General features: G+C 40.3%; 1 protein-coding gene across 1 annotated transcript; it reads left to right on the top strand.

Moving 5' to 3' along the window:
* The first annotated feature begins 8083 nt into the window (after positions 1–8083).
* LOC311514928 (uroplakin-2-like) lies at positions 8084–22144 on the top strand. The gene is made up of 5 exons (XM_084617650.1): positions 8084–8183; positions 13414–13569; positions 14923–15160; positions 16963–17042; positions 18830–22144. Exons 1-5 carry the CDS (start codon positions 8102–8104, stop codon positions 18970–18972), a joined length of 699 nt encoding a protein of 232 aa, XP_084473776.1. The 5' UTR covers positions 8084–8101; the 3' UTR covers positions 18973–22144.
* The last annotated feature ends 616 nt before the right edge of the window (positions 22145–22760 follow it).

The raw sequence follows: 22760 nt of genomic DNA, 5'->3' as shown, positions 1-22760 counted from the left end.
GTAAGATGGAGCCCGTCTCTGCCCAGCACTCCTACTTGTATTAGGTGAATTGAAATATTGTTTCTTTTTTACAGTGCAAATATTTGAAATAAAAAATAAATATAAGTGAGCACTGTACACTTTGTATTCTGTGTTGTAATTGAAATCAATATATTTGAAAATGTAGAAAACATCCAAAAAATTTAAATAAATTGTATTCTATTATTGTTTAATAGCACAATTAATCACAATTAATTATTTGTATTGCGCAATTAATCATGATTAATTTTGTTAATTGCTTGACTGCCCTAGAAATAATCTATTTCTGAATCATAGAACAGGACCTCATTGTGCTAGGGCTGTACAAACACGGAACAAAAAGATGGGCCTGGATTTAAAGGATGTACAATCCAAGTGTAAGACAAGAGGCAACAACAGATGGGTGCACATGCGGGAGTACAAGGAAGCAATGAGACAGCCTTTTCTAAATGTACCAGACAGTCACAGGGTGGGGGAAGGTGTAGAACATACAATCAGAGTGAACAATTTTGTGGCGGGAGAATTTAGGGGGATCAGTTAAATGGGAAGGGAAAGGAGACGGGGCCAGGACAGGGGAGAAGAGGGTAAGATGGGCAGGTGTGGAGTGAAGCTGAAGTGAAGAGACTGTGAGGAGGGAGGGGTAGGGTTGGAGCAAACAGCCTGTCAGCACAGGGCAGAGAGAGACAACTTTTACAGTTCTGACTGCAATGTCCAGAGATCTCTGCCTGGGCTGCTTCTCTTCCTATGGGCTGGAGTCTCTAGCTGGCTCCTCTCTGTAGTTCTCCTCCAAGCCACATGGTGGGGGTGGGAGGCACTGCTGGGATCCTAGTGACCCTCGTGAGGCAGGGTCTCCCTGGCACAGTTCTGGGTGCAGAGGGCTGTTGGGGGGAGGGGTAGCCCCATCTGGGCCACATTTTACCCTCTTCCCCCTAGTGCCTTCATCCCTGTTTTGGCTACTTCTGCTCCTAATGGTTAATTTTGTGTTTAGCCAGAAGGAAAACAAGATGTGTGCATACAGACTTCTTGGACACTGTGTATAAACACAGAGCAGTGATGCATTGTCCCTAACAGCAAGGGGCAGGTGCCATCTAATTCTAGTTGCATGAATCACTGATTTTTCTGTTTCCTGGAGGTTCAAGAAGAAGAAGAAGAAAGAGTTTAGTTCAGGCTGAACAGAAACCAGAATTGAAAAAAACTGGGAAACTTTTGGTTTGGGATTTTTAACAAAAGCAAAGGAAATCAAGGCTTCGAGTCAGAAATACCAAGGAGAAGGTGCCATCTTTATACCCAATAACACAGTGGTCAGGTCTCTCCCCTGGGATGTAGGAGACTCAGTCAAGTTTGAACTAAGTTGTCCTACATTCCAGGTGAGTGCCCTGACCACTGGGCTATTAGGGAGGCACGACATCCCTATGTTGTTTTTGTGTATGGCACCTGAATCCCCTTGTGAATCTAGTCCAAAAAATTAAAATGTTTTGTTTTGGAAATGTTGAAATGGTTCATTTTGACACTTCCATTTCCCCCTCTCCCTCCATCTCAATTTTTCTAAATTGGCAAAAATTTGCAAAATGTTTCGGTCAACCCAAAGCTTCATTTTTCAGTATGTGCCTGGCTCCACACCTAATATCCACTAGGATAATAGGTACTCTCAAATTACAACACTGAGGGACAGTTGAGAGCTTCATGTGCACTGTACGTAGCAAGTATTAAGTTCAATAAATTAGATGCCATCTCAGTCATTCTGAGTTCAGTTTGCTACCAAAATAAACTCTTCCCAGCTTTGTTTAGATAAGTTGTATGACAGATATCTCAAGATTTCAATACTAACTTACAGCTGTCATTCGAGGTCTAGTAATGGAATGAAAATTATCAGGTTTTCTACCAATATCTGTGTAAAGGAATAGACCCATTGAGCAGTAGACTGAAGCTCCTATCTAGTAGAAAGCTGCATTCAGCCAAAGGGCCCAATCCTGCAAGTAGAGCTGGTCGAAAGACCTGGTTTTGGGTCCCCCCCCCAAAAAAATTTTAATTTGAAATGTTTTGCATTCTTTGAAGAAAAATCAAAATGAAACATTTTTAATGTTTTTTGAAAATGAAAACCTTTCCCTTTTCTTCCTTTTTCCTTACTGAATGAAATGTCACGAATGTCTAGGTCTTCCCCTGCTCCTTGTATCCCTCACATATGTTCTGTTCTTTTTCACTCTAACTTTTCCAAACTTCTCCAACTTTTGAAAAGTTAGGGTAGCAAAAGGAATCTCTGCCCCTCTGCAAATTTTCAAAAATTGAGGTTATTTTGAAGTTATAGAGAGGAAAAAGGGAATGAAAAAATCTCCAGATGACATTCTCTCTCCATCCTTCCACTGAATCCCCCCAAAAGTGAGGAAAAACACCCCAACGCTTTGACAAATTTTTGTTTCTTGAAAATCAAAATGAAGATTTCAATTCTAAATGAAAATTTTTGTTTAGCTTTGAAATTTCCTGTCAAAATATTTTGATGAAAATAACATTTTTCTACTACAAATTTCACATTCTAACAACCCCATTTTTTGACGGGAAAATTTTTCAGTTGAAAAAACAATTGAGTAGCTCCACCTGCAAAGTGATAAATGCTTCCTGCAAGATCTTAAATGACTATATACTGATTTAAATGGAAGATGAGGGCGCTCAACTGATTTCAAGACTGTGCCCAGACCTAACAACCATCATGACAGGGCACGGAATAAGGTCATTAAAGGATACTTAGCAAAGCCACTTGCACAACACCTCCCCCATTCTGCTCCAGCCACTCACTTGTTTCCCTTCCATCTCTGGTTCCTTGCTGAGGAAAGGGGATGGAGGAACCTCCTGAGCCTATCAGAGGGACATTGTCCTCTTTCTGGATGGGCCTAGACTACTGCTGTCTAGGAAACCTACAGTAAACAAGGGAGAGAGAAACTGTTATTGCAACTACAAAAGTGCAACACGAATACAAAAATCCACAAGAATTAATGAAACCAACTGAAAGGTTTTTTTAAAAAAAATCAAATAAAAGAGCATAAGGAGTAAAGTTACGCTCCTTACCTCTTCAGGCATCCCTACCCAAACCTGCTTGTGCTCCAAATATTGGCCAGCCTGCACAGTCAGTCAGTTGGCTGCAGCTTGTGATGAGGAAGGAGGTGATACTTCTCCATGGCAATTCCAAGTGGGGGGGATACAGCAGAGTACAGTTCCTGCCCCTCCTGGTGCATGTGCAATTTTTTGCCCTGGACAGCATCCATTGGAACAAACTAATACTGCAAGCAGGTGCAAATATACAGTATAGACCAGAGGCATTATGCATCGGCTCCTGACTGTTGTTTTGGGAATTTTGTGTTAGTCTCACCTATCCCACTGGCCGTGCAATGCATGTAGAGAGTGCTGCAAAACAGGATGATTAGCATGGCTGCACTGAGCAGAGTCACAGCTGGTACTGGTTCAATAAAATTGCAACAGTCCCTTTCTCCAGTGCAGATAGGGCTCTGTGAGACAATTTAAGGAAAGTAGCTGTTCATTTGTCTATCTTTTAGGATATATCCAAAGCACTGATAAGACGGTAGGGGTAAAGACTCCAATGGTAAACATGATTCAATTAAAGAAATTCTTCTTTTCTGTTCTCTCCTCACATTTGTTTAACTTTTGAATAATTTGTATTTGTGAATTAATTTAGTGTTTATAAAAGTTTGAGGCTAAGGGTCAAAATTACATCAGTGTCAAGATGTACAAGGTCTACAAAATGCTGCACCACTTAAGCCTTCCTTTGAGGATTTAAGTGGTGCTCACATTTTATCAACAAATATTTATATTATGGTAAAGTATAAAGGCCCAGCTGGAATAGAGACCCCATTGTGCTGGAATGAGAATAATCCCTTCTTCTGAGGACTCCTCTGCAAAGGCGCCAATATAACCCTAACTGCATTAACTTTGTGCCAAGCACAGTACAGATATGTGCTGCTTATGTTTTCCAACACAGTTCTATAAGGACATTTCTGTTCTGATTTTCAGTTCCTATCCTATTCCAATCCTGGGGCTCTACTGTGCAGAGACTGCCAGTCAAGCTAAATCACTGCAAACTGAGACATAAAAAAAAAAAGGGTGCTAAGATGAGACCACAAAGTATATTTTTGCCTGGAACCAAAATCAAGATTCAAATTCCGATCTCTAAGGGTGAAAGTCAAGCGCATTAAATTCACCTCATGTAGCTAATTCTGAAGTCCCCTCAGTTCAGGCTCTAGTTGGAATGTTGTGGAATATTGCCCTAAACATGTGTAACAGACTCTCTGTCCTGAGACTTGCTATGGTTAAAAATTACAGCCACAGCTATTAGCCAGCAGATATGTGACCAAACTTGTCTGTGGAGCTTGTAAAGTTTGGGTGTGGAAGGCAGGGGAATGAGAAGGAATGGGTGGGATGGCTAGGCAGGTTTTACTTGTGGTTTCAAACATTTTTACAGTTAGACAATGGATTATTATGTCGCTTGGTTTGCATTAGGATTGTCAGCTACTAAAATGTGGGCTACAAAGACAGTGCATCAGAGAGCACTGAGTTGGCTAAGGTTTAGAAGGAAGATCCTGCTGTCACCAGTGCATATAGCCTTGTTACTAGAGCCTTTTGGTTAGTTTTTGTTGATTTTTATTTTCTTCCATCCGGTTTCCCTTTTTCGTATTTTAGGGATTATTTTGGAATTTAATATAACTGAATTTGTCACTTGTTTATTTTGCAGAGGAATCTTTATGTGTTTGCACAGTACCTAGCACTGGGCTCTGATCCTGATCAGGGATCTCTGAGACCTATTACAATACAAAACATTAATCATCTTTTATTGAGCTACTGGCATTGGTTTTTCAGTTAGCTGTCACTGTATGGTGTCTACACATTCTGTGTTGGGTCCCAGTTGGGTGCAGGATCAACATTCAAAAACTACAGAGACACTTAGGTAATATGACAGTAGGCACCTAGACATAGAACCTAGGTCAACAATTTCAGATCTGGGATCCTGGTCAGATAGTGGCAGCTTTTTTCCCCCCGTCTCCTCCTCCTTGAATCTTACCCTTCCTTGCAACATTTGTCTGGTAGAACTAGACTCTCTTGGCCCTGCTCCCGAGAATATCCTGCTGGGGTACTATATGGCTATGTGAAATGATAATGGGATAATTAGTCTTTCATCTCTCCCACAAATCACCAGTTCTTATCCAGCCCACGTTGGCTGTGACCGAAAGTTGTTACTAGACTCTGTCAGTCACGAGGCTGTGAGATGAGTTTGTTAGTCTCAGTGCATTCAAAGCAAAGTTAGCACCATCTCACATTTTGTCCCCAATCTCAGCCAACAAACCAAGGATGGAGTAGATTTGGAGATTATTTTTAAATCCTTCTTCAGCTGCTCTTTCAGAAACCATACTGTTCTCAATTTGTGAGTTATTGCAGGGTCTTCTCCTCGACCCCTTAGAAAGAAAACAACATTCATGTCTGTCCACATTCAGTCCAAGTGCTGATGTTGCTCCTTGAAGAAATGCTCTGATGTTCAACGTATTTACCTGCAAGGGCTAAATGCCTAAATGAGCATAATAAAATCATTGAGTAGCAATTATGTCTCATGCTTTTATCTGGGCTATGGAAAAAAGGAACTCCCTGAATGCAGCAGATTTATGTTTTAAATTACAGGAATTATAGACCAAAGATTATGTGGTATTACAGTACACACCAGGAGCAGCAGTCTGTTGTATGCTGAATGGGAAGGCAGAGGTTTCCCTCCCAACGTACTATGTAAATTCAGGGTTTTCCATTTGAAAGACCAAACTGTACCTATTTTCATTCCCCAGGAAACCAGTTTTAAAGGAATGTCTGGAACAGTCTGCACTTCTTTCCAGTTAGGATTTATGGATGGAATTTGATTGAGCAATCCACATGCTGATGCCACAGAGGCACCATTAGCCGAACATTTAAGTCATAAGGTTAAAATCTTAACAAAGCTCTATGGTCAGATCCACACATTGCTGCTCTCCTATTAAGACTTGACATGAACCATGTCCCTAAAAAAAAAGGTCTCAAGTTGGGAAGGTAATTAACCTGCTAAAGAGCAACCAATCTGAAATCTGAATGAACTATGACCATCTGGAACTGCCAGTTAGAACAGCTGCTAGCTCATTGTGTTTATATAGAGAGAGTTAACCAGAGCTGAAAAATAATATTTGCTACACAACACTGTTCTTCCAGAGACATCTCAAAAATGATTTATAGACCTCATACTCCACCCACCCACCATTGGAATGCAGCCAGCTCTGGAGTGGAATGTGGCAGACATTCTTTGCTCGCAGCACTACATCATACCACACTACAGATTTTTAAGAGGAAAAGACCTATGCAGGAAAAGACCTACAAAACTGTGACAATGGAGAGGTAGCTAGTGTACTGTGACTGCTGCTTATTACACTTATCATAACTGTCTTCCTGTTACGTGGTGCTTTCACCTGCCCCTGCCTAGCACAACAGGCCACCGATCCCTGAGTGAGGCCCCAAAGGCACTACCACAATACAAATATCTCTTAATAACCATTTCGCCAATTGATACTCTCGATGGAATTTACATGAACAAAATGACATTATTCACACTTGAATTTGGCTAGTGCACTGGAATTAACACTTCTGTTTTGTGTCATGTTGTCCTAATTGACCAGAAATGGATTTCTTGTTTTTTACCTCTTATCTGAAAGACATATCAGGCAACAATTCATTACAGACTCAGAGGGTAGACTACCATTTACTCAGTTCCATTTACTCATGAATCTCCAACACCAATGCCTACATACAGCACCACTTAGCTTGAAGGCCTTCAGTTCTAGCTAAGGTTAGTATTCTTGATCCAAAAGTGGACAGGAACATTTGACTTTTATTCTATGTTCAGTTTCATCAAAAATCTAGTAGGAAATTCTAAGCAATAGCCTCCAACGCCTCAGTTTTCCCTGGGGGACTGGAGTATATGTCATCCAGGCTTCCTCACTCCTCCTAGTTTATAGCAATATTCAGGGATTCAAGAAAATGGGGATATTATTTCCTCCAAAAATAAAGTTGATGTACCTTGGGTTCACCACACTCTTGAGCATAAAGTTTATAGACGCTACTCTTACAGACTACGGTATTGAGAAAAACCTTCTTGCTTACTAGATCGATTTTGTCCCACCTTTTCTTTGAAAGCTGTAGGAATACATATCTGTGAAGTGGGTAATTTATTACTTTCTCATATCTACTGTATAAAGATCCGATTATGTTAATCTTTTGAGGGCAGACCTAAAGGAGCCCTGGATAAGATCCTGGGTCCCTGCATTATATAAATGACTAATCTTGCCCCTTCCACTCCCCAGAAAAATGATACAGTATGTATAGTGGAGTAAAGGATACAGCTCATCCTCTCAAATTGACTGAAATTAACTAAACCAAAGGGCCCCGCTATTAGAATGCTGACTCCTAGAAACTATAGGTTCTCTTTTACCTTTCACTTATCTTTCCTCTTCTCCGTGGGTGCCTTATGGAAAGAAACTGAGAGTTTTGGGTAGGTTATTATTTCATCAGTATGTGTTTTACATCAGCTGTGTGCATCATCTTTAACACAAGCATCTTTTCTCTACTTCATGTAAAGATGAAATTGGGTTGTGATTTTCTCTATGAAATTGATCCGTTAGCTGAATGTCATTTAGAAATTATTTCTCATGCAAAGCTCTCTGAGCAGGCTGGTCATCGCCAGTGGGCAGAAGTCCTCTCACTGCTCTCTTGAGCATTTAGGCCCAGATCCAGGAAAGGACTTAAGCTCCTACTTTAAGCCCTTTACTGGATGAAGTCCTTAAAGTTCCCATTACCTTTACACCCATGTTGTTGCCTCACTGTGTGACAAGAATTGCAGCTTTATCTAGTACATGCCTCTCCCTTGTCTCCTCTCTTCCTTTTCTCCCATCCCCCTTCCATGTACCTGTTTAATGAATGCAAATCCCTCCCACTTTTCCAAGGTAGAACATCTATAGACCAAAAAACTTCTCAGTTGTCCACCAAGTAGGATTAATCCCTTCACATTACAGCAATGAAGCTAATTCAGCTGGTTTGCTTTGCTGGCTGCCTTGGAATAGGATGGACTGTTCAACTGTCCAGTTTAGACAAAATCTGTAAGTACCACATTTCTGTTTCAGTAGTAGTAAGCTACATTGGGTTTTATGCTTTGAATTAATGTATTTATGTTTCATAACGCTCAGCCGAATTGATGCTGAAACAGTGCAACCCAGGTTTAGATGAACAGGAAATAATATAGCAATATTTAATTTTATTTCAGATTTTGGTATTATTATTTATGTAGAGCCATGCATATAAGGAGTTTTACAGGCAAATAAATGTCTTTGTTAGAAGATATACATATTTCCCACGTGAATCCTTGATTGTAAAACATAATTCTATTTGATATAGAATTTTGAACCATTTCAGGCCAAATTCTGCCATGATTTACACCAGCATAGGTCTGAAGTATCTCCATGGACTTCAACTTCCACTGTCATAGTGTGGGCAAGAAATTATACCTTTTCCTTAAGAAATTTACTGATATGTACAGCTCCATGCATGAACATGGCACTATATAAAATAATACGAATAGGTAATATTAATAAAGCTAATAATAAATCAAATTACTCTAGATTTACACAGGTGTAACTGAGAAAAGAATTTTGTCCTTTAAATCTGATATTTATATGTGTACTGAACAAAGAAAAAAATTAAAATTCCATGCTACATGAATGATAGGTGAAAAGAAACTATCTAAATTGAAGCCAAAATAAAAAATGGTATTAGGAAAGTACCAGATTGTATGATTTCCTTTCTCCTGGTGTAGTTTGTAAGAAGAAGAAAGGAAAATGTCTCTGATATACTGCAACAAACTTATACATTGTAACCATCTTGTAATTCAGCAGTGTCTGTCACACTGATCAGAATGCTCCCAAAGGGTGATAGAATACTAAAGGCAGGAAAGTTGTTGGTAACATTCTGCACTGTCTTAGTCAAGGGAAGATAAATAGTGCACATGCATAGGAGAAATGTGTAAGGTCACTTCATTTATCTATATAAGCATTTTAGTTATCATTAGAGTACAGTTAGTGCAGATAGAGATCCTATAATTCTTTATAGGAGTGCAACATTTTTAAGGTCAAACACACCTATTCTTGACCCTTTTCTTCACCCCTAATTCAGTATTCATATAGAGGCTGATTTTCAGCAGTCATTGGAGGTACAGGTGCTCAGCGCCTCTGAAAATGAAGCCCACAGCATATGTCATTATGCGTATAATAATGTGTTCACTTAGCGCCCAACCCAATACTGCCTGAAGTCAATGAGAGTCTTTCCACTGATTATAACAGGAGTTGGATCAGGTCTTTGATGAGTGATAGGTACATTCTTTAAAACTCTGTTGATTCCTTCTGAATGAAAGGAGGTATTAGAAAACAATCTACTGTTAGTAATTCATTAATGGCACTATTTATTTTTACATTTTGGACCAGATTCTGCTCTCTGTGATACCAGTGTAAACCCAAAGTAAGGCCATTCAAGCCAATCAAGTTGCTCTGGGTTTCTATTCAGACCTGAGTCTGGGCCTTTGGCTCCAGCCCTGCAGTCCTCAAGCACGAAAAAATTCCATGGGAGTTTTGCCTAAGGACTGAAAGATCAGGGTCTTCAGCATAACAAAGTAAACAAAATTGAAATCAGAGAGGCAAAGTCAGGTGGATGTGGTAATCGCTTTTATTGGACCAGCTTATGTTGGTCAGAGAGAGAGACGCTGTTGAGCTACACAGAGCTCTTCTTCAGGTCTGGGGAAAGGGACTCCCAGGGTCATAGCAAAATGCAAGGTGGAACAGACACTGGGAGTTCCTTTCCCCAGACCTGAAGAATAGCTCTGTGTACTTCGACAGCTTCTCTCTCTCTCACCAACAGAAGATGGTCCAATAAAATATATTACCTCGACCACCTTGTCTCCCTAATATCCAGGGATCCACAGGGCTACAGCTACACTGCATACAACTGAAATCAGTACATCAGAATGCAAAAGGAAAAAGAATTAGCATTAGGACAAATGGCCAAAGGCCCTGTAGAGAGCACAATGAACTGGCTCACATTACATTGGTATCCAGGCTGACTAAAATGCTATACCTGTTCTTCCAGCAAGCACAGGAGAGCCCAAGGGCTTTATCTCAGATGTGACTAAGGGGTATACTGTCAGATTAAAAGTCACATGTAAAAAAAAACCCAGTCATTACTAACAGTACATTAGAGCATTCTCAACTAGGGGTCTGAAGCCCCCTGGGGGGCTGCGAGAAGATTTCAGGGGGGCTGTCAAGCATGGCTGGCATAAGATTTGCTGGGGCTTAGGGCAGAAAGCTGAAGCCCTACTGCATGGGGATGAAGTCCGGGGCCCTGAGCCCCACCATCCAGAGCTGAAGCGTGAGCAACTTAGCTTTGCGGGGGCCCCGGTGGTGTGGGACCTCAGGCAATTGCCCTGCTTGTTACCCCCTAATGCCAGCCCTGGCTTTTATATGCAGAAAGCCAGTTATTGTGGCACAGGTGGGCCGTGGAGTTTTTACAGCATGCTGTTGGGAGCCTCAGAGAGAAAAGGGTTGAGAACCCCTGCATTAGAGAATATTAAGGACCTGATTCTCCACTCTGTTACATTAGTTTTAGGCCCCAGTTCAGCAACGTACTTAAGCATTTGTCTAACTTTAAGCATATGAGTAGTCTCATTGAAGTCAAGTTCTCAGTGGTGCAGCTGCAATGCATCTCCCATCTCAGAGCTCTCCCGCTGGCATAATAAAACCACCTCCATGAGTGGCAGGAGCTATGTTGGTGGGAAAAGCTGTCCACACCGACTTAGCACTGTGCAGATGAGTGCTTATGTTGGTGTAACTTATGTCACTCATGGGGGTGATTTATTGTAGTGTAATGTAGACATAGCCTCAAGTATCTGATAGTGTCCCTCAAAGCTACAAGCTGAGTTCCTCAAATTCACATGGTATAAAAGTAGATGGAACATTCTGCATCTGCATATTGCAATTTTGTTTGATACATGTGTGCTTAAGCAAGCATCTGGCATGACAAGTAGTGTGGACTCGCTGACTTGACAGTAGTTGGAAACCCATTTCAGAACCAGTTTAGCTTTCTACTAGTACAGATAGGGCTATAGTCTTCTAAAGGGAAGCCAAGCCTAAGGCTTATGGTCAAAATAGTCAAATCTCTTCCATCTACATAGTGGGCATCAATTTTCTGCCATTGAAACAGTCCTTAGGAGACTGTTCTAGCTGTGAAAGTTAGAGCAGCCCTGTAAGCTGCTTTAACATATGGCTGACCTCTGGATTGTGGGCATGGAAAAGTAGTATAAAGCTGCCTTTGCCTCCCTCATCGACATTGATGTTCTTCACTTTTATAAAAAGGTCTGTGTTTTTTGTTTGTTTTGTTTTGTACGTCATATCTAGCAAATGTCTCCATATTTGTTTTCCTTGGTAACGAGAAGCATTTTTTACTTGTTTGGGGGCATTAATGAGGAGGAGAGATGTTATTAAAAATATAAAGAGTTGTTTTTAAGTGTATAAAGGCTGATGTTTAACCTAGCTATAATCTTAATGTTTTATAACTACAAATGCTTCTCACTATAAACTGATCTGCTACTGACTCCATACAATACCCTCACAGAGAGCTTGAAAAACTAACTTATCCACTGCAAGTAAGAAATTTTCCCAGATGGTTGCCAACAGCTTATGAAGAATCTAAGCTTCCTTTCTTTTATTTTATGTTAAGGATTCTGGCCCTTATGGTGATGCAGAAAACCTTTCAGCTGTGAACAGAATGTAAGCCATTGCAGTGCTGTCTTCCTAAGACTGCAGTCAGACAGCCCCAGTGCTTCTGCTGCTGCTTCAAGATCCCCGAAGCAGCAACAGAGTGAAAACTGACCATTTGAGATTTCACAGCTGCTGTTCAGTATCTTGTGGGCAACAATGGAGCTGACAAGAATTAGATGAGGTTCAATCTGCAGCTGTTTGGGAAAGTAGTGGGCATCAGCAGTAGCAGGTGCTGGGGCTATTTGGTAGGAGGAAGACTGAAAAGCAGGGCTGGGGGAGAGGTAGAGAACCAAAATCCCAAGCCTCTCAGCAGCTAAGAGAGCTAATGGAAGAGTGGAGCAGTGGAGGCTTTACCACACTTCAGATTCCCTCCACCACAGCAGCCAGGAAGGGTTAAAATAGCAGAAGGCTCTGAGAACAGAGGGAGTGAACTGTCAAAGGGAATTTTCCTTCTCCTTTCCAGAGTCAGAGGCCTGGGTAGGAATTTATCAGTCACATACTACCTAATGGCTGATAGGAAAGATGGGACTTCCAAACAGACTCAAGGGACAGCAGCCTGGTAGGAATCCCAGCATCCTCCTCTTTTTCAATAGCTGTGGGAGAGAGGTTGGCTTCTCACCTGGGCATTGAATTTAGAAAGTGGAAGCATCAAAGCTTTTGGGTTGGGGCTACAATTAGGGAAGTGCAAACATAGCTTCAAGCCACACCTTCCCCTGCCTCCAATGGGCCCTGTGCTCAGGGCTGGACTGGAGTAACAGAGAATCTGGCCCTATGTTTTTAAAATAGATTATTTTAAAATAGATTAACAATTTATTAAAATCAAACAGCGTGTAACTCTTTAATTCCTTTAAATAGCAGGGAGTGTGGCTTTAGGGGAGTGGCAGCACATCTTTTTCACAGAGGCTAGTAAGCTTAGTTCTTAGGTTAGTAGATATTGTTTATGTTTTTCAACATAGATATATAAAGCAGAACAAGGTAAGGTATTCCGCACTCAAGAGGGGCCTCTGCTGCGCTCCCCAACCACAGACCCAGCGAGGAACTCGAAACCAGTTTGGTTACTTTAGTAGTAACCGCAAACCGTAAGTTTCATGGGTACATTCACCTAATTAAAATAACTAAGATTCTCTCCTAAACATTTGATCTGTTCCTTGAGTGTCTGTAGCATTAAAAAAAAAGAAAAGAAAAGAAAAAAGCACAAGATAAATAGTGAAGCTGTTCCAAAATTGTCTATCAGAGCATTTTTACAATGGAAAATGGCTTTTCAATGAAAAGAAAGTTCTTGTGAAAACGTTTCCATTTTGTTGAATAATTTTGGCTTTCATTGGAAAAAACCCAAAAACCTGAAAAATGTCAGTGAAAATGAAAAAAAAAATTTTTTTTGTGTCCCTAGAGATTTTTCATGATGGAAAAAAGTTATTTCCCCATCAGCTCTAAGAAATATATCAATATCCATTAGCTAAATTTCCTGGTCATCATATATTTATATGGAAACAAATTTGCTCTAACATTATCTTTTTTTCATTTCCAGCACTAGATTTCTTTCCAAACGCGAGCGTGATTTTAGCAGCAAGAATGAGTTCATCTTTCATTGTTAATATTCCTAAGTGTATTCCTTCCTCTCAATTCACACCCACCATGATTAGACCAGCAGTAGCGGCTGTTGGTGATAAAGTTGCTATGCCAGGTAAGACGTATTCTTGATTTTCTCTTTTGATGTGTCGATTCTTTTAACTTGTCATTATTTTATTGGTTATAAACCATGACAGATGGACACCCTCACAGGCCAAAGTCCTCCAGCCATCCACAGAAGACCAGATAGAGTATGAGCAACAACAGTGCAAGCTTCCTCACAATGCCTCACTGATGTGACTCAACCATGACTCAGAAGGACGATTTCTATGTGAGATAGGGCAGATTGAACTCCATGCCCATCAATCCTTGCCCTTTAATGGGACTGTCAAAAAGGCGGACAACTATGGTTAGATAGCCTTTTTGACATAGCCACCTGTCTAGCAGCAACTTAACTGATACCAGCAGGTCATGCCACACAGTCCACTGCATTCAGATAGCAATGACTTTAAGTCACTATGAGTAGGAATCCTGGCTGGATTTCAGTATTGAATTGATGAGTGGAATCCAGGCTAGTCCTGAGGCTTTTTGCATATTGTTCTATAATATTCAGTGCCAAGGTCACCAGAGAGTGTGATAATTTTGTAGTAAGTTTGTGGCATCATGCAGTAGACAATGCTAGTCACTTAATGGTGCTGAGGCCCTAAAGCAGTGGTTCCCAGTTATTTTTTGAGCCCACCCTGCAGGGCCAGCCCTAGCCATTTTGGTGCCCTACGCAGCCCCCACCTCCCGCCCTTCGGGGATGTGTGTGGCCCCAGGCCTCTGCAGGGGGAGGCAGGAGCAGGCTTAGGGGGAGTGGGGGGGTACTGGCCCCCAGCACAAAGAGAATTTCCATTAAAGTTTTTTCTGTTTTCCAATCAGTTCTTCCTGCAAGTAGCCATGTTATCCAATCCATGCCCTATAGATACCCACACTGCTCAATCCATATACCTACTCTGGCCCCTGGCTAGTCACAATGTTGCTTAGTTGAGGCACCATGGTTGTGGCCCGTGAGTTATGTACACACTGTAAATTTGGGAGAGAAAATCATTTTCAAAGTTCAGTTCTATTTTCACACTATCCTTTCTTCCCTCATTAATACAGACAACGAGGACTAGGTTGGCACCTTGCAATCTGTCCCCCTCTGTGTCAGCTCATCCTGTGCCAATGCTCTATCCACTCCTCACCTATCTGCACTGGTGAGGAAATAACACCTGCAGGGCAGCTACTTCTCCTACACACTACAACCCATGTTGCCTACCCAGGGGAGAGAAAGGGGCACCTTATGGTTCCTTACTCCCCTGTTTGGGATGCTTGAGCCCTTTCTTAAATAACATCTGCAAACTGCAGCATTGGTAATAGGTTATGGTCTTGCTGCATTGATTGGTCATATGATTAATGTGAAGTTTTTATGCTGTCCTTTTTCAAGCTGTGACAGACACCGATCAGATCAAATCCCTCCACTCTTCCTCTACTGCCCAAGTTTACTTTGCGGGAGAATTCAAGAGTGTCTCATGTAGAATAGCCAGGGATCTTGTGAGCATGGACATTGATGATGGGAATTACAAGCTGACCACAGTCGTAGGCTACCAGGTGGGGGTAGAAGTCTGTGAAAAAGCTACAGGCTCCTTCTGCAATCGAGTCCTTCAGCCATCGTCGATTTACAGGTACTGTATGAGCCAACTGAAACGAAAGTGCATTCAGTATGGCTAAAATATTAGCCTTTGATAAGTCAGTGCTCTTACACAAGGTGATGCTGGCAACGTGAAAGCATGAGAGGGTTTCCTTTCTCTAGCAAATATAAAAAGGGTTAAATATTTGTTTTTGTTTTTTTAAAATGTGCTAGGCTGAGAGTTGTTTAAGAGTTGTTTCCTGCCCTGTGTAGTTCAGTCATTTCAACTATAATTCAGGAGAGGTGAATTCTCAAAAATGCGACTTCCTTACTTCTGATTCATGGTCTCTAGTGTTTAATACATTTTGTTTAGACACCCAATGAAACCAAACACAATGCTTTTAGAGATGAACCTTTCAGGCTCCACAACTACCTTAGGACTGAGATATTCTGGGGAAGGCAACATGAGAGCTCTCTTAAAAAACATACATATGCATTCAGAAATGGGCTCTCATGTACACAGGACAAATTCTCTCCTCTGGTTCCAGCCCCTTTGCAAAGTATCCAGAATCTGGCTAGAGCTGCTGGGTTGAGACTAGAGCTGGTTAGGAATTTGCTGACAAAATAGTTTTTTCATTGAAAACTGCTGACTTGTCAAAACTGAAACTTTTCGTGGGAAAGGATCAGTTCTGACAAATTTCTGAACTTGAAAAAATGTTGAAAAAAGTTTTGAAATTGTTAAAACGTCCTTTTTTGACATTTTTCTAAGCAAAAAATTGTCAGTTTTCTGGTTTGAAACCACATTTTGTTTCTAAATTTAAGCTAATCATAGTACATTTTAAAATATTAAAAAGGTCAAAATCAAAAAGAAACATTTCAAAATGATTGAAACAAAACATTCTGATTGCCCCAAACAAATCCCCCTCCCCACCCAATATCCAGTTTGCAAAAATTTTGAGATTTTGAGTAAAGCTGGCAGACCTGGCTTCCATGCCAACCAACCCCCACTACAGACTAGAAGGTGTGCTGGGAAATTGAAAGGGCTCTTCCAATTCACAGCTGGGTATGGTTCCTTACAGCTTGTCTACACATTGCAACAGTGCACACTAGAGGGGTGTAATTTCTAAAGTGCACCAAGGTGTTGTGCACTAATTGGCCCATGTAGAATTTGCTGGGGTTAACTAAGTTCACTTGTGCACGTTACTTGAGTGCTGTTTGAAACAGATCTACGATAATGTGCACTGAGGAGCATTTAGTGCACATCAGCATGGTCTACACAGGCCAGTTAGTGCACAACACATTGTTGCACTTTAGAAATCACACCCCTCTAGTTCACATTGCCACACTCTATAGATAAGCCTTAGAGTTCATAGCCAACTGTTACAAATTACATCAGCCCTATACCTATTCTAACTTATGCTGAGGCTAGGGCACCCTTGCCAGAGACTGGCAAGAAGTGTTGTCAATTAGTGCCAGCTGTGGTGAAGAAGTTTCTTAAAGGGCACATCTGTCTACAAAGAGCTGGAGTTAGAGCAGCAGTAATTCCATCATGACCAAACAGGGTGAGCTTTAGAGCTGAATGCCAACTCACCATTTTGGACATGGGTCCATCTTAGTAAGGAACCATTTCAAGTAATGGTGGGATGGGAGTCAGAAGGTCCTTCTTTAGGAACACAGAACAGGCTGTGACAGCAATTTTCCATCATAAAAAATGTTTGCCATTGTTTCTGGTGGACAATATTATCCTAAGGTTAAAAACCATCCAGAGCTAAAAACTGAACTAGACATACAGTGGCATTTTGTATGATCCTGCTAAGGAGAATGTTTAATGTTTATTTTTTTCCATGTTTATTTAAGGGTGAATTTCTTTATTCTGGATGAAAATGCTGTAATCAGAGCTCACACAGGCTGGTCAGATGCCATACAAACAAACAATGGTGAGTCTCTAATGTAGTGAAAAAGTCACTTCAGTTATTCTCCTTAAGCTCCTGTCATTCGGAGTCATAAAATCACCCTGTTACAGGATAATAAGCTGTTCTGCTAAAGGTATTTTAATACTAGCCTTTCTCTATCCAGTTCATAGAACTGTGCAGAAACTTGGCACTGGATTATCATTTATACCAGAAGTATTTTATATCCACTTTGCAGTTAATCAGTTAATTTACACAGGTGTAAAGGGCTACAAAAAGGTGGAAGGCACGCGAGAAGCAGGCCCCTGGTTTCATTTAGCCTGATTCATCACTACAATATAGGGGTTAAATAATACTAATAACAAATAATTAATCTGTTTGAGATTTCAAAATAAGTAAACAACAACTTCCTGCACTAGATTAGACATCTAATGCCTTGTCTTCACACAAAGTTGTATGGATTTAACTAATCTGGTATAAAAACTGATTTAGTTAAACCAGTGCAAAAGCTCAGCTTGGACACTCTTAAATTTATTTGTACCTGACTTATATTGAATTAACATAAATGGATTCCTTGCTGAATTAAGCTGAATTGACATAAGCCATTTTAAAATTTATTTGAGAGATTCCACCTGGAGACTGCACCAGTTTAATTATTGATCTTAAAAAACCAGATGTTTAGGATATGACTACACTGAAATCAGAGGTGAAATTGCAGCATGCGCTGGCATATCTGTGCTAGCTTAGATGTGGCTAGTACGGCCAAAAATAGCACTGAAGATGTGGCAGCATGGCAGTGCGGGCATGCCAGGTACTCTGGGCACATACTTGCATTGCTAGCCTTTGCTGAACTCTGTGCCTTCACCTCTTCACTGCTACCTTGAGCTGCACTACCTAGATTAAAGCTAATGTCAGTATGTCAAACTGTCCTGCAATCACATCTCTGATTGTAGTGTACATATACCTTTAGACAAACTGCTAGTTCGTGTGTAAACAAGGCCTGAGTATCTGAATGCAACTAAAAACCACATGCTTAGATGTCTAAATAGTAGGGCTGTCAAACGATTAAAAAATAATTGCAATTAATTGTGAGATTTAAAAAAAGTCGTGATTAATCACAGTTTTAATCACACTGTTAAACGATAACAGAATACCAATTTAAATTTAGTATAAATATTTTTGGATGTTTTCCAACATTTTCAAATATACTGATTTCAATTACAACACAATACAAAAAGTGTACAGTGCTCACTTTATATTATTTTTGATTACATATATTTGCACTGTAAAAAAGATAAACAAAAGAAATAGAATTTTTCAATTAGTCTCATACAAGTACCGTAGTGCAATCTCTTTGTTGTGAAAGTTCAACTTTCAAATGTAGAATTTTTTTTTTTTACGTAACTGCATTCAGAAACAAAACAAAACAATGTAAAACTTTAGAGCCTACAAATCAAAGCATGAGGGATCATATGAATGTTTAGCATATCTGGCACGTAAATACCTTGCAACACTGGCTACAACAGTGCCATGCAAATACCTGTTCTCACTTTCAGGTGATGTAAATAAGAAGCAGGCAGCATTATCTCCCGTAAATGTAAACAAACATATTTGTCTTAGTGATTGGCTGAACAAGAAGTAGGACTGAGGGGACTTGTAGGCTCTAAAGTTTTACATTGTTTTGTTAACTGCGATGACAGTTCTACTAAATAGTACTACTTACACCCTCACACCATGGTGCAAAAGGGAAACATGGGTTTGAAAATCTACCCCGATGGCTTTAACTCTAAATATTTTGTCTTTTTACATTTTAGTGACAAGCTTCACGGCATATGATGGATCATTCTTAGGGCGGGCCGGAGGAATGATAGTGATCACGGTACTGCTTTCTGTTGGTATGTTTGTGCTCGTGGTTGGCTTAATTGTAGCAGCAGCTCTTGGAGGAAAAAAATCATAAATCGGGCAAGCCAAGATTGCCTTCCAGAACAAAAACGACTACCGATCTGAATGAACTGCTTTCCAGGAATCAAGAATATCTACAATAATGAGTGCTGTATTAAAAAGTGAATATGAAGAATTAGAAAGGGAATATGAAGAATTAGAAATAGTATAAATCAGAATTGAAGATGTATAATGTATCGGATGAAAACTGTATATAGCCTGATTTACAATGTGACAATTTTTCCATCAAGAGCTATCATCAGAGTTGGGCCCAAACCGAACAACCCTGAAGTTTGGTTCCAAGTTGGCTTGGGACTTTCTCTAGCTAAGGTACTTTGGTGCCATAAACAAAAATCCATCATCATTAACCTGAGACATGTAGCTAGCGAGTTGTATATCACATGTGTCACAGTGCACGACTTTTAATTCTAGCAGCAACATTTCTGAGGGTGCTTGGGCAGGCTTCATATTTCAGTGTCTTAACACATCTGCTGTGTTAGTGGTTGTATGGTATACAATGGTTGATTATGGGTGCACTGAGGGCTATGGCTCATTGTATGTAGTGAATTTCTCTTTACACCCATGCATCAGAGGCCACCATCTTTGAGTCTGATATTTCACGTTGGCTGGACATGATATATGGTGCATTGTGATAACTGGCATAGGAGTTGATTTTATATACCTGATCCTTAGAGATGTTGAGCAGCTATAACTTCCATTAACCCAAATCCACAAGCATCTCATTGACATCAATGAACCCATAGGACTCAAACCCAGGTTTTCAAAGGCCATAGGAACAACCACACTCCAACCCGCCACCTGGCAGTCTGCTGCCAATGGCTTACCTGGCACCCATGAAGCCCAGCCCCAGGGTTAGGCTCTGCCCTGAGGTCCATTTGGCATAGCCCCGAAGCAGCTGATTGGCCCATTGGCCCTACTTAGGACTGCAGTAGGAACAGTAAGTTGTCTGAACAACTGGGCTCCACTCTGCTTGGGACTGTGTATCTTGTGACTCCATGTCCTTGATTTCTTGGCATCTGATTTGTGGTTCTGGAACTCCAGTTTGTTTCCTGCCTCTGACCTCCTTGGTATCCTGACCCATCTTGACTCTGGTTCCTGACTTGTGGTTCTGATCCCCAGTTTGTCTTCTGCTTCTGACCTTCTAGTATCCTGACCCAGCTGACTCTTGCTCCAACTTCTAGGTTTGACCTGGTTGTGACATCCAGTACCTCTCAGGATCAGGCCCTACCATGGTATTGTAGTTGTCCTGATGAGTTTACATGGTTTGCATATTGATCCATAGTAACAGTTATTCTCCTGAAGGGTCTGTGCCCAGGGCCACTCTGAAAATTTTCACTTATGCTAACCACTAAAACTGAGCTGAAAGAGCTTTTATTGCTTTGAGCTGAAAGGCCTCATCTCAGCTGTCAGAATTTACTTTGATGTTTTGGCAACTGCACTCAGACCTCTGAAGTGGTCCAGCTGTTAGCCCTCGGAGGTGTAAGTATTTTCAATTAGTATTTTCAGTATAAATAATAATACCAATAACCAAATTAAATTCTTTAGGTTTGAGGCTCTGGGGTGGTTACAGATAAATTTAGTTTAGTCAAAGACTGTGAATGACACCACGAGTGATAGAATTAAAGACTTCATTTAAAATAGAAATTGAAAATAGAATAGATGGTTAAAGCAAACAGGAATTATGATATAACCATACACTGCATTTTTATACTCACATTCCAAAATGAAATGGTGCACCGGGGTGACCATTCCCTGAATGAGAAGAATGGGTAAATAATCCTTTTACTAATAGTACCTTGATAATGAATGAGCATGCTAATCTAAAATTAATGTGTTATCCTTTTAAAAATAATTTACAATAACATCCTTGATTAATTAGCATTAAGCCTATCTTTTACCATATCTATATTTCCGCTATATTGGCTATTTAATATTAAACATTATCTTTAACAACTGCGTAAATGCCAATCCAATAACTGTCAGTATAGATAGCATCCTTCCAAAAGAATTACATTACATCCAAAACTCTTGTTAGAGCCAAACACATTTACAACATGGCCTGGGGTTATGTCCTAAGTTATCTCTAACTTGGCTATGAATTGTCTTTCTTCACTTCACCCACAATTTACCACACCCTCGCTATTGTCAAGCCTAAACTTTGGCCCCAAAATGTATTCTCCACTTACATTTTCAGCACATTTCAATTATATTTTATGTAATATAAACAAACATCACTTTTATAGGCTACAGAGGACAGGTTCCCAATCATCGTCATGTGGCAAAAGGAAAAAAATACTGGGAAAAAAAATAGATTGAGAAGATGGAGTCTGAGTTTAATGGAGATGTGAATATGGCAGACCCCTACATAATTATATAAAAATACAGCCTATAACTAAGAGAGAGAGTGGGAAATGATAAAAATACATTGGGCCAAATTCTACTCTCAGACAAACCCATGCAAACCCATTGACTTCAATGAGGATGCACAGGTGTAAGTGTGAGCAGAATTTGGCTCTTTGGGCTGAATCCAAAGCCCACTGAAGCCAATAGGAAGCTTTCCATATGACTTCAGTGAGTTCTGGATCAGGTCCTTTATGTTTGGTATCATCGGGTAAATGTACCCCTCCAAATCTTACAACTAAGTATAAATGTAACTGTCAGTGATTACTTTTATGAAGTAATAACTGTGTCAAAATGAAATAAATGACAATCTGTGATGAGGATTTAAAAGCAATAATAATAGTGAAAATTCGCTGCAGTTTCGTGATGATGCTGAATTTCATGAAACCCATAATAGCAAGAGTGTGATATATCAACAGAGGGCATTCAACAACTGAGCAGTTATTCATTTGTCAGGGGCATAATTCCTATCAATGATCAATTAGCAATGATGTCCGTTGGCATTGGTGTTATGGTTTACAATCCTTGACCATATTTTCATAAATTGCATTCAAGTCCTTGGTTTAATAGAATGCACGTAATCTACATTGTACTGTCCTGCTAAATTGTTATGTGTTCAAACTCATAAAAAATGTAAGCTTTCCCCCACCCACCTATCTCATGTAATAAAAAGGGCTTGGGGTTGCTTCCTCTCTTCCGAACACTTTGCTTTTTTTTTTTCAGAGGAGTTTTGAACATGTGAACTACTCTGACTTTCAAATAAAAATATTAATGCTGTATATAAAATAATGACCTCCGTGAATATGTTCTGATGTTTTTGCAATGCAACTGAATCTGGGTTGAAAGGAAAAAACTCCAGCCTGAATGAAAAAATTAAGTTGGATTATTTTCCTAGAAGGGTGACCTGATAAAAAAGCAGAGATCAAATAGTAAAACATTTTGACAAGACTGATTTGTTATTCCTTTAGACCATTCTCCAAATTTGACTGAAATGCATTTGGGCCTGAGGCCTGGTCTACACCTATGGATTCCAAGGCAGAAGGGATCACTGTGATCATTTATAATGACAGGTTTCAGAGTAGCAGCCGTGTTAGTCTGTATTCGCAAAAAGAAAAGGAGGACTTGTGGCACCTTAGAGACTAACCAATTTCCCGACCTGGGATATTCTATCTACTACCCAAGATCCATAAACCTGGAAATCCTGGGCGCCCCATCATCTCAGGCATTGGCACCCTGACAGCAGGATTGTCTGGCTATGTAGACTCCCTCCTCAGGCCCTACGCTACCAGCACTCCCAGCTACCTTCGAGACACCACTGACTTCCTGAGGAAACTACAATCCATCGGTGATCTTCCTGATAACACCATCCTGGCCACTATGGAT

Source organism: Lepidochelys olivacea (genome assembly GCF_965140295.1).
Source record: "Lepidochelys olivacea isolate rLepOli2 genome assembly, chromosome: 1".
In the NCBI taxonomy this organism is placed as follows: Eukaryota; Metazoa; Chordata; order Testudines; family Cheloniidae; genus Lepidochelys; species Lepidochelys olivacea.
Note: the sequence above shows the minus strand (reverse complement) of the source record. Positions and strands in the feature narration are given on the sequence as shown.